The sequence below is a fragment of the Musca domestica genome, unplaced genomic scaffold (assembly GCF_030504385.1).
Source record: "Musca domestica strain aabys unplaced genomic scaffold, Musca_domestica.polishedcontigs.V.1.1 1, whole genome shotgun sequence".
In the NCBI taxonomy this organism is placed as follows: domain Eukaryota; kingdom Metazoa; phylum Arthropoda; class Insecta; order Diptera; family Muscidae; genus Musca; species Musca domestica.
Genome location: NW_026712114.1, coordinates 15,895,794 through 15,909,528, shown reverse-complemented (window position 1 = coordinate 15,909,528; position 13,735 = coordinate 15,895,794). Strand labels below are relative to the sequence as shown.

At 36.2% G+C, this 13,735-nt stretch overlaps 3 protein-coding genes across 5 annotated transcripts; 1 reads left to right on the top strand and 2 right to left on the bottom strand.

Annotated features, from left to right (window-relative positions):
• Positions 1-138: 138 nt before the first annotated feature.
• On the bottom strand, positions 139-6,679 carry LOC101889423 (F-box only protein 11). Of its 3 annotated transcripts, none has more exons than XM_059119644.1 (9): positions 6,469-6,679; positions 5,291-5,724; positions 4,436-4,582; positions 4,152-4,379; positions 2,187-3,907; positions 1,853-2,033; positions 1,453-1,793; positions 656-1,389; positions 139-496 (listed from the first exon to the last, which is right to left on the bottom strand). In XM_059119644.1, exons 2-9 carry the CDS (start codon positions 5,382-5,384, stop codon positions 367-369), a joined length of 3,576 nt encoding a protein of 1,191 aa, XP_058975627.1. In that variant the 5' UTR covers positions 5,385-5,724; positions 6,469-6,679; the 3' UTR covers positions 139-366. The 3 variants fall into 3 exon arrangements, with proteins under 3 accessions (XP_058975627.1, XP_058975632.1, XP_019893092.1); XM_059119649.1 differs by having other exon boundaries at positions 6,638-6,670; XM_020037533.2 differs by having other exon boundaries at positions 5,291-6,679.
• Positions 6,680-8,625: 1,946 nt separating this feature from the next.
• On the top strand, positions 8,626-11,445 carry LOC101889249 (probable ATP-dependent RNA helicase DDX43). The gene is made up of 6 exons (XM_005185659.4): positions 8,626-9,956; positions 10,017-10,171; positions 10,239-10,474; positions 10,538-10,678; positions 10,814-10,914; positions 10,973-11,445. Exons 1-6 carry the CDS (start codon positions 8,776-8,778, stop codon positions 11,280-11,282), a joined length of 2,124 nt encoding a protein of 707 aa, XP_005185716.2. The 5' UTR covers positions 8,626-8,775; the 3' UTR covers positions 11,283-11,445.
• Positions 11,446-11,815: 370 nt separating this feature from the next.
• LOC101889075 (DNA primase large subunit) lies at positions 11,816-13,734 on the bottom strand. Its single transcript, XM_005185658.4, has 2 exons — positions 13,221-13,734; positions 11,816-13,141 (listed from the first exon to the last, which is right to left on the bottom strand). Exons 1-2 carry the CDS (start codon positions 13,625-13,627, stop codon positions 11,899-11,901), a joined length of 1,650 nt encoding a protein of 549 aa, XP_005185715.1. The 5' UTR covers positions 13,628-13,734; the 3' UTR covers positions 11,816-11,898.
• Between the last annotated feature and the right edge of the window lies 1 nt (position 13,735).

Sequence of the window (13,735 nt, the reverse complement as noted above, 5' to 3'; positions counted from 1 at the left end):
GCCATCCAAGAAACGTGGATGGTTGGATATACACATATATATATGCCACCATATGATATATACATATTTACCATATGTGAGTATATAACGTGATAATAATTTGAAGTAATCATTTTATAAGTTTTTCTTGTTTTTGTATTCTTTTTTTTTTTGTTTTGTTTTCATATTTCTAATGTTCAATAGAGAGAGACACGAGATGGGGGGGTAGAGGGGTAGGCGGACAGAGAGGAAACATGAATACATGTTTACACATCGATTATAATTGCTTGGAGTATGGCCAATTTTCGCTTTGCATTTTTATTATTTTTAAATAGAATTGCTTAGTTTTGTGGAAGTGTGAGAGTTGTGGAATCTTTACAGTTCTAGTTAGTTTACCATTAGTGTGTGAGATTCCATGGGCGCCGCCGAATCATATAGAGTATCGGTGTCTTGTGTTGGTTCGCCCTGTAGTTGACATTGATTCGATAGGGTGCCGGCACCGCAATCGCAAAAGAAACTGGAAGGAAAGGAAAATTAATTATTTAGTAAAATATTTAGTTTTAACTTATTTTTTATTTTTTCCTTAGAAAATCTGTATTTTTATTTACTTATTTGAACTTTAGTTTATTCCTGGTGATAAAAATTGTTTGGGTTGAGTGGTGGTGAACAAACTTACCGATCGTGCCTGATGAATTCTACATCATGTCCTGCATGACAATTTTTAATACAATTCACACAAATGGCATTGCGATCTGTTGTATTACATGTTTGACATCTATAGAAATCGTGCATGGGAAATGAAGTATAGCTGCTTATTTTGTAAAGACATTGACCACCTGAAACCGCCTTCTCCACTTCGTCTTCGTTGTTGAATATTTGATTGCCCCGCGTAATGGGCTGAACGCCACTGGCCAGACACAGGCCACCAAATTTATTCTTAAATATTTGATTATATTCCAAGGTGGCGGTGGCATTATTTGTTATCTCCACACCTGCTGCTTGGCCATCGTAAATACGATTGCGTCGCAAAATCGGATGAGATTGTGTTGAAATCAATACCCCAGCCTGTGTATTGCGGAAGATATCGTTCTCCTCTAAAATACCTTTGCCACCATTGAAGATGCATATACCACCATCACGACCATCGTAAATTTTATTACGTTTTAGGGTGGGATTTGAATCGGTTTTTATCCAAACCCCAGCCATGGCATTGTCGAAAATTTCATTTTGTTCTAAAAGGCCCAGACCGCCGTTGTATACCAGAACACCACCGTTTTGACCACCCCAAATTTTATTGCCACGTATCACTGGATTACTGCCCGTACGTATTTGTACTCCCGAATAGAGATGATTGAAGATATCGTTATCTTCCAGTTTTCCATGCCCATTGTCATAGAAATAGACACCAACCTAAAAAAAAAATTTTCAATAATTAATTATCCATATACCCAAACGAGCATTGTTTATCCTCACCTGTTTACCGGAATGTATACGATTCCGCCTAAGAACAGGTGTGCTGCCTGTTGTTATCCACACCCCAGCCAAGGTGTTTGAATATACTTCATTCTCCTCAATCAGACCCTGGCCTTTTTCGTGCACATATATGCCACCATGTTGTCCATGATGGATTTTATTGTGCCGCACAATAGGATCACTGTTTGTGCGTATCTGTATACCGGCCAAGGCATTGCCATAAATATTATTGTGCTCAATCAGACCACGCCCCTCACCAAATATATATACACCACCCTGATGACCATTGTATATTTCATTCTTACGTATGGTTGGATTGCTGTTTGATGTTATCCAAACGCCTATAAATATAACGATTGGGTTAAAATTTTGAAAGCAATAAAATGATTTTCCAACTAACCAGCAAAATTGTTTGAATGTATGCGATTCTCAATGAATTGACCCAAACCATTCTCATGAACATATATTCCACCCGTTTGCCCGTGGTGGATTTCACATTTGACTACAGTAGGATTGGCACCAGCCTTAACCTCGAAACCTGCTATTCGATTATTGTGAATATCGTTCTTTTCAAAGTATCCCTGAAAATAAACCAAAAATTAGTTTATTATTTTATGTTATTAATTGATTGTTGTAGTCTTACAATTCGAACATTGAACATTTAAATGGTAAATAAAATATTTCCCATGTTAGAATTTGCAAAAAAAATGCACACAAGCTTCTCCTTAACTTACCATGCCATTTTCAAATGTAAAAATGCCCACATCTCGCCCATGATGAATGTGATTTTCTCGCATAATGGGACTGGCGAAATTCTTTACCCAAATTCCAGCCAAGGCATTTCGGCTAATTTCGTTATGTTCGTACGTTCCTTGGGCATAGTCGGTCACGTAGAGACCAACATTTTCACAATCACTAATGTCACAATTCCTTATAATGGGATTGGCATTGACGCCACCCACACACACCGCCGCCCCCACAACCGATGAGCTGCGTATTATGCAATTGTCCACTGTCGGTGAACAATTTTCTCCAATATCAAGACAATAATGTTTGTGATGTGATACTGTTGAGGTTACATCCGGTGAGAATTTCAATGTTAAATATCCAACATAGGCATATTTGGCTCCTTCGACAAACATCACCGTGGAGCCGGCTTCACGTTCCAGCACAACAGCCTCGGCAACATTGCCAGGCGCAGCACCAATTAATGCCACATCTGAATCAATGAAAAGATATTCTCCCTTATAATGGCCCGCATGTAAAAATATCAAGGGGCCCGGATGGTCCAAGGGTGGAACATTATCTTCATACATGTTGGCTAGGGCATTAACACTTGCACCCCCGGCAGTGGGATTAGAGAGTCCGGCATTTATGGCTGCAGCCGATGTTGATGCTCCTGCCGAAACGGCTGCCCGTTCTTCCGGATAATCAAGGGCAGCTTGTATGGTATCAAAAAAGACTATACTTCGCCCCGGATACTTTTTATTTTGATAGCCCGGCCGAACATGTACACCACGATACAGTTGACGAAAACTTTCCTTCCATGCATTGGCATACTCTGACTCTTCGGGCTTCTCAAAAACAAATTTACACACCTCGGGATTGAAAAGTGGCAGGTCGTATTCGAAAACCGATTGATACAGACGTTTCCAAAGTTCGGTATCATTTGCAATGGTATTGAAACGCTTGCATACCTGAGCCAAACGACAAAGATCTTGTTCGAGTAAATATGAAAAGATTACCAACAACACTTCATCGGGTAATTCATACTGCAAATACTGAGCGGCTGTCGGACCAAGATAATTTGTTCCCCCGCCACCGCTCATATTGGGTGGAGACATCAACGCTGTATCCATGTTGACAGTATACAAGCGTCGTGATCTTTTCCGGGCTGGTAACATGAAACTATTGGCATCTGAACCACCGATGGGCAGGGCACTACAATGCTGTTGTGGTATGGAACTGTGTACAGTTGGCGGGTGTGTTAATGGAGCACCAGTGGGTGCATTATTCACCGGGAACGATGCATTTGTTGAGGGTGCATGTATAACAGCGGTTGACTGATTGGAAGTGTTCACTGAATTACCATTGTTAAGAATATTTGAGACAGCAGATGATGAGGATGATGATGACGACGATGAGGAGGAGGGGCCCACAATGACACCAGTCACCATCATCGATGGATTATGATTGTTGTGTTGCGTCGTTGTGTGCGAGCATGATGGTGTGGGGGAAGTATTGTTGTTGGTATTGCCGTTGGAACTGCAGCCTGCAGATTGCTGTAATACTGATGTGGAAGGCCATTGGTCATGGCTATTACTACTTGTGGGAAGTTTACTGCGTAAATCGTAGGGTGACTGATGAACGCATGAATTCGAGGAAGAAGGTGCTGCTGATGAAGTTGTCGATCCTGCGGATGAGGTGGTGGATGCTGCAATGCCTGATAAAAATCCTAAAAGTAAAAAAGTGACAAAATAAAAATAATTAGAAAACGACTAGGAAATAATGTAATTATAAAAACAAATAATTGTATTCTTGAGTTTTTAATGTCCGTAGATATGGTATTCTTTAGAAAGCCCTTAAAGGTGTTTCTATAGAAAAAAAAAATCCTTCAATGGTTTACAAATACCTTCTTAAGATAGAAAACTATCTAAAAATTATATTAAAAACCTGTGATAATAAAAATATATACTAACCACCGCCACTGTTTGATGTGCCTGCATCGGGATCATTGATGTGCATACCAACATATTCGAATGACATTTGTCCTGTTGAAGCGCTGCTGTTTACGCCGCTATTTGAATTTGAATTAACTCCCACAATTTGATTTAAACCCATATTTGTTGACGATGACGACGAAGATGGACAAGAATTTAATACCTGTACTTTAGAACATGAGGGTCCAGAACCGTCGTACATATCACCTAGAGCATAAGTTGTGGTTAACAAGATGTTGCTTGAATATACTTAATTTACATACCTGCTGAATTCGATGTGCTTGCTGGGGTGGGTTGACATGAACCTGATGCCGACGACGATGTTGCCGCCGAAGAAGAGTTAATAGCTACCGAGTGATTTTGTATGATTTGTGATGATGAATTTTGTAATATCGGATCCATAATATTGCCTTAAAATATAGAAATTGTAAGAATGTTTCAAAATATAGATAATTTGTTCAAAAAATGTTCTGACCTAAAGACATACCCTTTATGACCCTAACTCTGACTCTCAGTTTATTATGATACAGCTATATTTGGTGATACAACAAATAATTTTACTATCTACTTCACTTCTTTTTATTGTTTTCAGCTCTTCAGAACCCCATTTGAAACTCGAATTATAGGTATAATTTGCAAATCGAATTTTTCTAGGAAATGCTTTTCGATTTACAAAAATGTGGATTTGTAAAAAATTATTAAAAATAGGATTGGATGATGAAATTAAGTAATTTGAACGGCATATAGAATTTAACGAAATACAAATGATATTTTTGAATTACGATTGAAATGTTTCGACCTATGTTATTCGACCTAGAACTGATACAAATTTAAATTATAAAAAAGGTTAATATAAATTTGCCATGTTGGGGAGTGAGTTTCCCTTATACAAAAACAAATCAAATGCCTAGAAGGAATTAAAAAAACATGTTGGGTCCCCTTCAAAACCTTACAGCCAAATCCTATTGTGAAATCCCAGATGAAATTGAAGATAATGTTCCACTTCCCTAGATGGTCCCTCAAACCCTATTTCATCAACATACTTAGCCAAAATATTTAAAAAAAATGAAAATTAAACCTTTATGGTGGTAAAAAAATAAAATAATAACAATACTTACCAACCGGACGATTAGGCAAAGCTATGCGATTGGCACCCTTTCGTTTGGAACGCCGCACATAGGAGCGCGACGATGTAAATGATGCACTAGGCATTTTCCCAACTTATATTGTTGTCTTATAATAAAACAACTTATAATAAACAAAAGTTGTTGTCTATCCTCTGGGTCCGTAATGCACCTTCAATTATTTGTATGGTTTTCGGCTATTCTTGACAATTTTTACCATGTACACACAACAAATGTAACCATTCGAGATATTCAACCCTTCACACAGACGGCACAACAGCAGCAGCAATACACCACACACCACTACAAACAATTGCACTGCTGAGTGGCACTGCTTATATGTGAGAGGTCTGGGATTTTTTATTCGTTCATTTTTATCCTATGGACTTTTGATACAGGCTTTTGAACACCATGACCCAGAGGGAATTCTGCAACAATAAATATTTTGTAAATCACAACTCGTCGTGTGTCCCTTTCAACGAAAAGGGGTTTGGAACAATTTGTTATATGCACTTCTTTCTTTTAGTAAAATCCGAAATATAACATTCCCAGCTGCACAGGCACGGGATAACAAAAGGAACGGTAGTACGCCATTTTCATTTTACAGAGATGCCAGCTCTTGTGAAATATACAACAACAATTGATGGATTTAAATTGTGTGAATATTTTGATTATTTCTTAAAATATATTTTTTCATTAATAAACAATGAATTCGATTTAGTAAAATATTTAATCGTTTTGGGGGCTATAATAGTTTAACATAATTTTTGTCACTAAACAAAAATATTATTGGCAACTCTGTATACCGCCTTCCTTTATCCTAGTTCTTTTCCTGCTACCTTGATAGAGTTGCCATATCCAAAATATCAACTCGAATAAAACAATACGACTACTTTGACCCCATAACACAAAGGAGGAATATTTGTTGTATTTCTTTATTAAAAACTTTTGTATGTTTATTTTAAAATTCTTTTGTTTTGTCAAAGTAGCAAGCAAACTAAATTATAACTACAATTTTACACACACACACGGCGACGATTCAGTTTGCATAAACAATTGATCGCACTAGTTTATGTTTAAGCATTGTACATAAAAATATAATGATGATGACTGAACCATGTCTTGTCTTTTTACTGTCTGTCTACTTTTTCCACAACTCGTTTTTTTCTCACGGATAATTTTTCGTAGTATCGATTTTATTTCATTCGTTTAATTGATTTTTAACAACTGTTATCGACATATTGTTACTATTCGAGTACTTTTGTTGAATATTGTTACAAAAATTTTGTATATTTTAATATGTATATCCCGATATTTTATTTTAATTATATTTTTACACACACAAAACTACTCGATATAATTCTTGTCCTCCTCTTCTTCTTCGTCTTCTTGTTCTTCTTTGAAGTAACTAAAAATGTAGAGGTGAATGATAACACCTGACACACGTTAGAGAATGACGTAATGTAAATGCACTTATTTTCACTAATGACGTGTTTCAATAAAATTATTATTTTTATATCCAAATTATCCACATACAACGGGTCCATATCTCCATGATTTATTTTCTTTCAAGTTTGAATTTTTAAAATAAAACAATATATACTCTGTTATAGTGGAAAAAATTATATTTCTATTCACTGAAACATTAGTATTTATATTTTGGCAGTCATTTTATTGCTTCATCGATGCCAAATAATAGTATCCTTTAGATTTTTCAGCTAATAGCGTGCCACTTAATTTAATTTGACGTATATGCAATAAAAGAGACGGTTGAAATCCATTCGATTTATCATTGTTCTGAAATATCCGAGTTAAAAAAAATCGGTTATCATATTAAACAAACAAGATCTTTGAAGGGTTTCGAACAGAGCATATATGTGTGCAGCGTTTAAGGTCATTTTGGAATTTTGGTACTTGCTACTCACTTACACTAGTTAACATAATTTTTCTTCTAATAAAAAACTGTAAAAATTGAAAACGAGAGATATTTGAATTTAGTGTTTCTATTTGTGTATTTTAGTCCCACGCATGGTACAATGAAGAGAAGGTAGGTCAACTTTGAAAAAATTGCAAGTATAGAGGTCTACCTGTTTGGCTTGTAATGTCAAAATTAGTATCAAAACAATAAAAAATCAAACAACTTGTTGCATTTATTTTGAATAAATAATTGAAAACCGCGATAACTGAATGAAAGGTCACCACTTCTTTTCAAAATCATGTACTATATATCTCAAAAGGATTATTTCGCTACAAAAACTCTAGATTTTGTCGATGCATACGTTGAAATAAGCATTTTGAAAACATCCGAATTTGAGTATTTTCTGAACAATTTTTTTGTTATTGAAAAGAAAACACATACATAAACAAATAAAGATGACATATTAAGCCAAGAAAATAAAAAAATTAAAATCATATGGTATCATAGCCCTACCTTGATATCATTGTACCATGGTCCCACGTATAACAGGGCTACCATGGTAGAAGAATATAGGTAGACGCGTCGACACAGCTGCTGGGACAATGAACTGTCAACCCAATTTTGGAATTAAAAATGTTGAATGAAAAATTATTTAAATTTGTAAAAATTGTTGAAAAACGCGAGTTGTAATAGCCTCCGAATGACGTAGTATAGGAAAACATATAAAAATCTACTTATATTTGAAAAAAACATTTAAATTTTTTTGACATATCAATGCTCCCAAGCGTTGATGCATCTACCTGTATTCTTCTGCCATGAGGGCTACCTAAAATTCGAAGTTAAATACAAACATTTCGGTTTCCCCACTATGGTAAATTACTTGTACGGACGTATTATTTCATGCATTTGTCATTAGCGAACTATAAAACTACCATATAAATTAAAACATTTTTATTTCAATTTTTCTGTTAATACACAAAAAATGAGTTATTTCAAAGTTTGTTATTTGAAGTTTGTATTTTTGGACGCTCAACGTATTTCGTTACCATTTATATAAATACATGTGTTTTACCTATGTTTTTCACCGCATACGTAAAACACATGATCGAATTTTAGCTAACGCTGAGATGCATATACGACATCCGTTATACTCAATATATCGCCATACCACTTTATATTTGAGACAAGCGTGGCCATAGTTTTCATGAAATAGACTGCTAAATGGTGACATTTTACCAACTTTTAGATTTTTTTCCTGACTTTGACAAAATTTTTGTTAAATTTAAGTGATATTATTCATAATATTAATATTTTATTTAATTAAAAATATAATCCACAAATACTTTCGAATAAAATGTCCATATTTGCCATTTCTCTGTGTGGGGAAAAACTTTGAAACATCTGGCATCTCTGTTGCAGTAACTAGTATTGCGAATTGCATAGAACAGCTATTTTACCGTTCATTTACAACTACGATTAAAAAAATTGCAATTGTAGCTGCAACTTGGAAAACTCAAATTGATGACAACGTGAATATTCCTCGGTATTCTTTAAAATTACTATGTCTGATTGGGAAGATGATTGCGACCAACGTGCTGCTAGTACAAAGCAAAGAATTACATGGAGAAGCGAAAAAGACGATGACTATGGTCGCAAACAATCTTCTTCGTCATCTTCATCGAGAAAATTTCAGGATACAATTGATATGCCGCAGAGTTCTGTTGGTCGTATAATTGGACGAGGTGGATCAAATATACAGAAACTAGAATCTGATTTTAGTGTGAGAGTTGAGTTGGATAAAAATCGTGGAACTGTGACTGTTTCCGGCAACAGTGAGAGAGATGTAAAAGATGCCATTAGAGAAATTAAGAACAAAATGAGTGATGCGGATGGCCGAGATCGAGAACGTGGTCGAGATCGTGATGGTTACTCTTCGAGGAAAAACAGTGACTATGACAGTTCCCGAAGAAATAGTGACTATGACAGTTCCAGGAGAAACAATGACTATGACAGTTCCAGGAGAAACAATGACTTCTACAGTTCATCTTCTTCAAGTCGTTATGGAGGAAGTGGTGGTGGTGGTGGCGGAGGAAGTAGTTCCAGTAGATATCAAAGCAGTTCTTATGATAACAATAGTTATGGTAAAGATTCATCGACCGCTGTTAAGGATGACACCTATGACAGTGATTCGGGCGCAAACAATGGTACCGTAATCGATTGGGATAAACTGAATAAAAGAGCCGAAGTGGAACGCAAAAAACGTTGGGCAAAATGTCCTCCATTGCGCAAAGATTTCTATAAAGAACACCCAGATGTGGCTAATATGAATGCCGAAGATGTGGCACGCATTCGTTTGAAGAACAATAATACGACGGTGAGTCGTGTCTTTGCCAAGGACGGCAACGATGACATTCCAAACCCGGTTACAAAATTTGAACATTGTTTTGGTCCATATCCCGATTTGATGGCAGAAATACAAAAACAAGACTTCAAAAAACCATCCCCAATTCAGGCGCAGGCATGGCCGATACTACTGAAGGGAGAAGATTTGATTGGTATTGCCCAGACGGGTACTGGTAAAACGTTAGCCTTTTTACTGCCAGCTATGATTCACACCGAATACCAAAGTATACCACGTTCCCAGAGGGGTGGTCCCAATGTATTGGTAATGGCACCCACTCGAGAATTGGCTTTGCAGATAGAAAAAGAAGTCAATAAGTATTCCTTTCGTAATATGAAGGCGTAAGTTTTGGAATTGGCATTGGAAAATATGTACTAATTTATTTGATTTTGAAAAAATAGTGTTTGTATTTATGGCGGTGGCAGTAGACGTGATCAAATTGGAAATGTTGAAAGTGGAGCGGAAATTATTATTTGTACCCCAGGACGTTTGAATGATCTCATACAAGCCAATGTTATCGATATTGCGACAATTACTTATTTAGTTTTGGATGAGGGTAAGTTTAGTCCAAATGATTTATTCCCAAAACTTATTCGTGTGTATTTTTTTTGTTCTAATTCTAGCTGATCGTATGTTAGACATGGGTTTTGAACCTCAAATAAGAAAAATATTACTCGACATACGTCCGGATCGTCAAACCGTTATGACCAGTGCCACCTGGCCACCAGGTGTGCGACGTTTAGCCGAAAGCTATATGAGCAATCCAATACAAGTATGTGTTGGATCTTTGGATCTAGCTGCCACCCATACAGTTAAGCAATTGATTGAAATTGTTGAGGAGGATGAGAAATTTTATATGGTTAGATAGCTTTGTAATGAGACTTATTTCAAAACTGATTCCAATTTTATGTTGTTGTTACAGGTAAAAAGTTTCGTTAAAAAAATGTCTTATGATGAAAAAGTTATCATATTTTGTGGCAAAAAAGTACGAGCAGATGATTTATCAAGTGACCTAACACTTGATGGTTTTCGCTGTCAATGTATCCATGGATCTCGTGACCAGGTGAGGATTTATTTTATCAATCATATTGATTTTTGAAACTTCCATAAGAAAGACACTGTTTTCAAGTCTAAAATATGTTTATGTTACTTTGATTAAATGCAGTCTCTAACCTCTATTATTTTTGATACATTCTAGTCTGATCGTGAACAAGCCATTGCGGATATTACCTCTGGGGAGGTAAACATACTCATAGCCACTGATATTGCGTCACGTGGTTTAGATATAGAGGATATAACGTAAGAGTATTACAAGGCAAATATTAACTAACTTTATAATACACAATATTTTTTCTAGACACGTCATTAATTTTGATTTCCCACGCAACATTGAAGAATATGTACATCGTGTTGGTCGAACAGGGCGCGCTGGACGCACTGGTACATCTATAAGCTATATAACACGTTCGGATTGGGCAATGGCACCCGAACTGATCGCCATTCTTGAAGAGGCTGGTCAAAAGGTACCAAGTGAGCTTCGTACAATGGCTGAACGTTTTGCCAAAGCCAAGGAACGTCGAGCTGATGAAAATCGAACATACAATCGTATGAGAGGTGGCCGAGACAATTATGGCAATCGTGGAGGTGGTCGCCGTGATCGCTTTTAATATGTACATATTATGTGTATATGTATTTTTTGTTAATATAGACTTATATTTTCATTTATTTTTCATATGACTACATGAATTAAAGTTATTCTCATGTCCATTTTTTCATTTTCCTGAATTCGAATTTAACTTGAAATAAAAAAGTAACCTAATTTTTTATAAATTGCATTTTTTATAAATATGTATGTAACTACCAATGAAGATGCGCGACTTACTCTGAAAGGTTCGTAAAAAGAGTTTTAGGTACGCGGAAAATATAGGTTTTTTAAAAATTCAAAATTTCACTACACAAATAAAATATTCAAATATATGTGTAAAGATTTAAGAAATTTATTTGAGAATTCATATTCTGAGTTGCTTGAGAAAGGTGCAAATTTACAAGGTACTTGTTAAAACTAAAAAAAACGAAAAGTAAAAAATCCATCTAATCGAACAGGCGGGGGTGGCTATATGGCCTTCTTTTGTTCTGAAATTGTAGCCCTAAAAGTGGGCATCAAAACTATGTGAAATCTTATTGGAAATAATCAAAATCATTTTACAAAATATTTTGTTATATGTATTTTAGATATAAATTGAAATCACTTACTTTAAACAAATGAAATCTTAACGCAAAAACTTAACAATCTATAGCCGTCAAATCCAGATCATCTTCCCAAGCAATATCCGTTGATTTCGCTGCTGGTTTTTGAGTACTACTTTCAAACGTTTTCTGTGTATCATCGGCAATATTCCATAGCTCGTCATCATCGTCAGCATTCATATACACTGAATAATCCTGGGTGGATTGACTTCCGCTCACATTGCCCTTCGTGCTTTTACGCGGTGGCCCAGCATGAGATTTCTTCTCAACACGATTACCCATAAGTTCTTGACTTTGTAGGTAATAATGATTCGGATGATTAATGGCAACTTCCACATTCGTATCATGGGTAACTTGAAAATATTTAGCACATGCCAATTGATAATGATGCTTGGCTGCCAAACCGGCCACATCTTGAATATGCGCCGTTCCCAAACCGGCTGCTGCAAGTTTTTGTTTCAGCGTCGACTGATCATAATACTTGAAAGGACAACCATTAACACTACCCTGAACAACATTTTCCTGAATAACTTTGGCACACGAGTAGGGAGCATAGTCTTTTAAAGAGCCCTTTTTGCCATAGTTGTGCTCAATATTGTACTGATAGCTTTTAGCGAATTTTTCGGGATCCATTTTTTTCGTTAGCTCTTCACGCCAAAATCGTATGGCATCTTCCAGTGTGACACCAATACCTTTAAGAAACAGACCATATTGCATGCGGCCATCATATTTCAAATGATGATTAGTACGCAAATGTTCATGACATAAGCGCATACACAGAGGGAATGATTTTTTCGACAATTGATCAATGGATTCTATGGGTACTTTAACATCTTTTCCAACGGTGTAGTCTTTGCCAGTGTAAGAGGTATGCAAAGATTTAAGTAAGGTAAACAATCGTTCGTCTGTCTCAACTTCACGTATCAAACGCTGAGCTGATTTAAGACCATGCTCAATTTCCTCTAGCTGTTTAGTGCCCACAATTGAAATAAAATCATGAGTATTCACATATGCCTGGCCATCCTTTAAATAACAACGTCGTGATCGAACTAAATCTAAAACCTGTGTAAATGGAACTTTATAAAAATCCAGCATTTCGATTTTTGCCACACTCTGTCCCACAGTACTTTCTATGAGGCCATCTTTAACGGCATTCTTTTGTTCGGCAGAAAGTGGAACATAATTCAAATTGTGCAGATCCAAAAACTGTTTTATTTCAGCCGGAGTCATGGCAGAAAATTTATATTTGAACAACTCCATTTCGCGGGCTATAAACCAACTGAAATTTTGAAAAAAAAAAAAAAAAATAAATAATAATAATAAGACACAACATGATATCATCTTTTAAATCACCCTACCTTTTTAGCTCCTGTGTCCGACAATAGGCCAGTCGCAATATAAAATGTGAAATATAGTCCCGTCGGCGTGCCTGCAACTCAAATTCATGTTTGCTGGCATTGTTTGCGGCGGTATTGCCACCGTTCGTACATAGACGCAAATAACCCTTTAGTCCTTCACGTGATAACTCGTCATGAACATATTCCTTCCAGTCATCCGATAGAAAACGTAAACTCTTGGCCTGAGCCTGTTCTAAAATTCTCAACACCTTTAATCGTTCCAAAGCCAAATCTTCGAATTCGTGTATTTTTATATCTTCTGTGGGTGGCATACGGTATAATAGCACATTGTGTTTATATTTTTGTTCCAGATTTTCATATTCCGGTTTACGTTCGACACGAGCCTTCGATTTTCTTCGAAAATCCATGTTGTTTGCAAATTCTTTTTTTCAATTGCTCAAGAATTGTTTACATGTAATTTGGCGGGAATAGGGCTATGTAGTTTGACTTTTGACTAACTAAATAGTGAGAAGCGA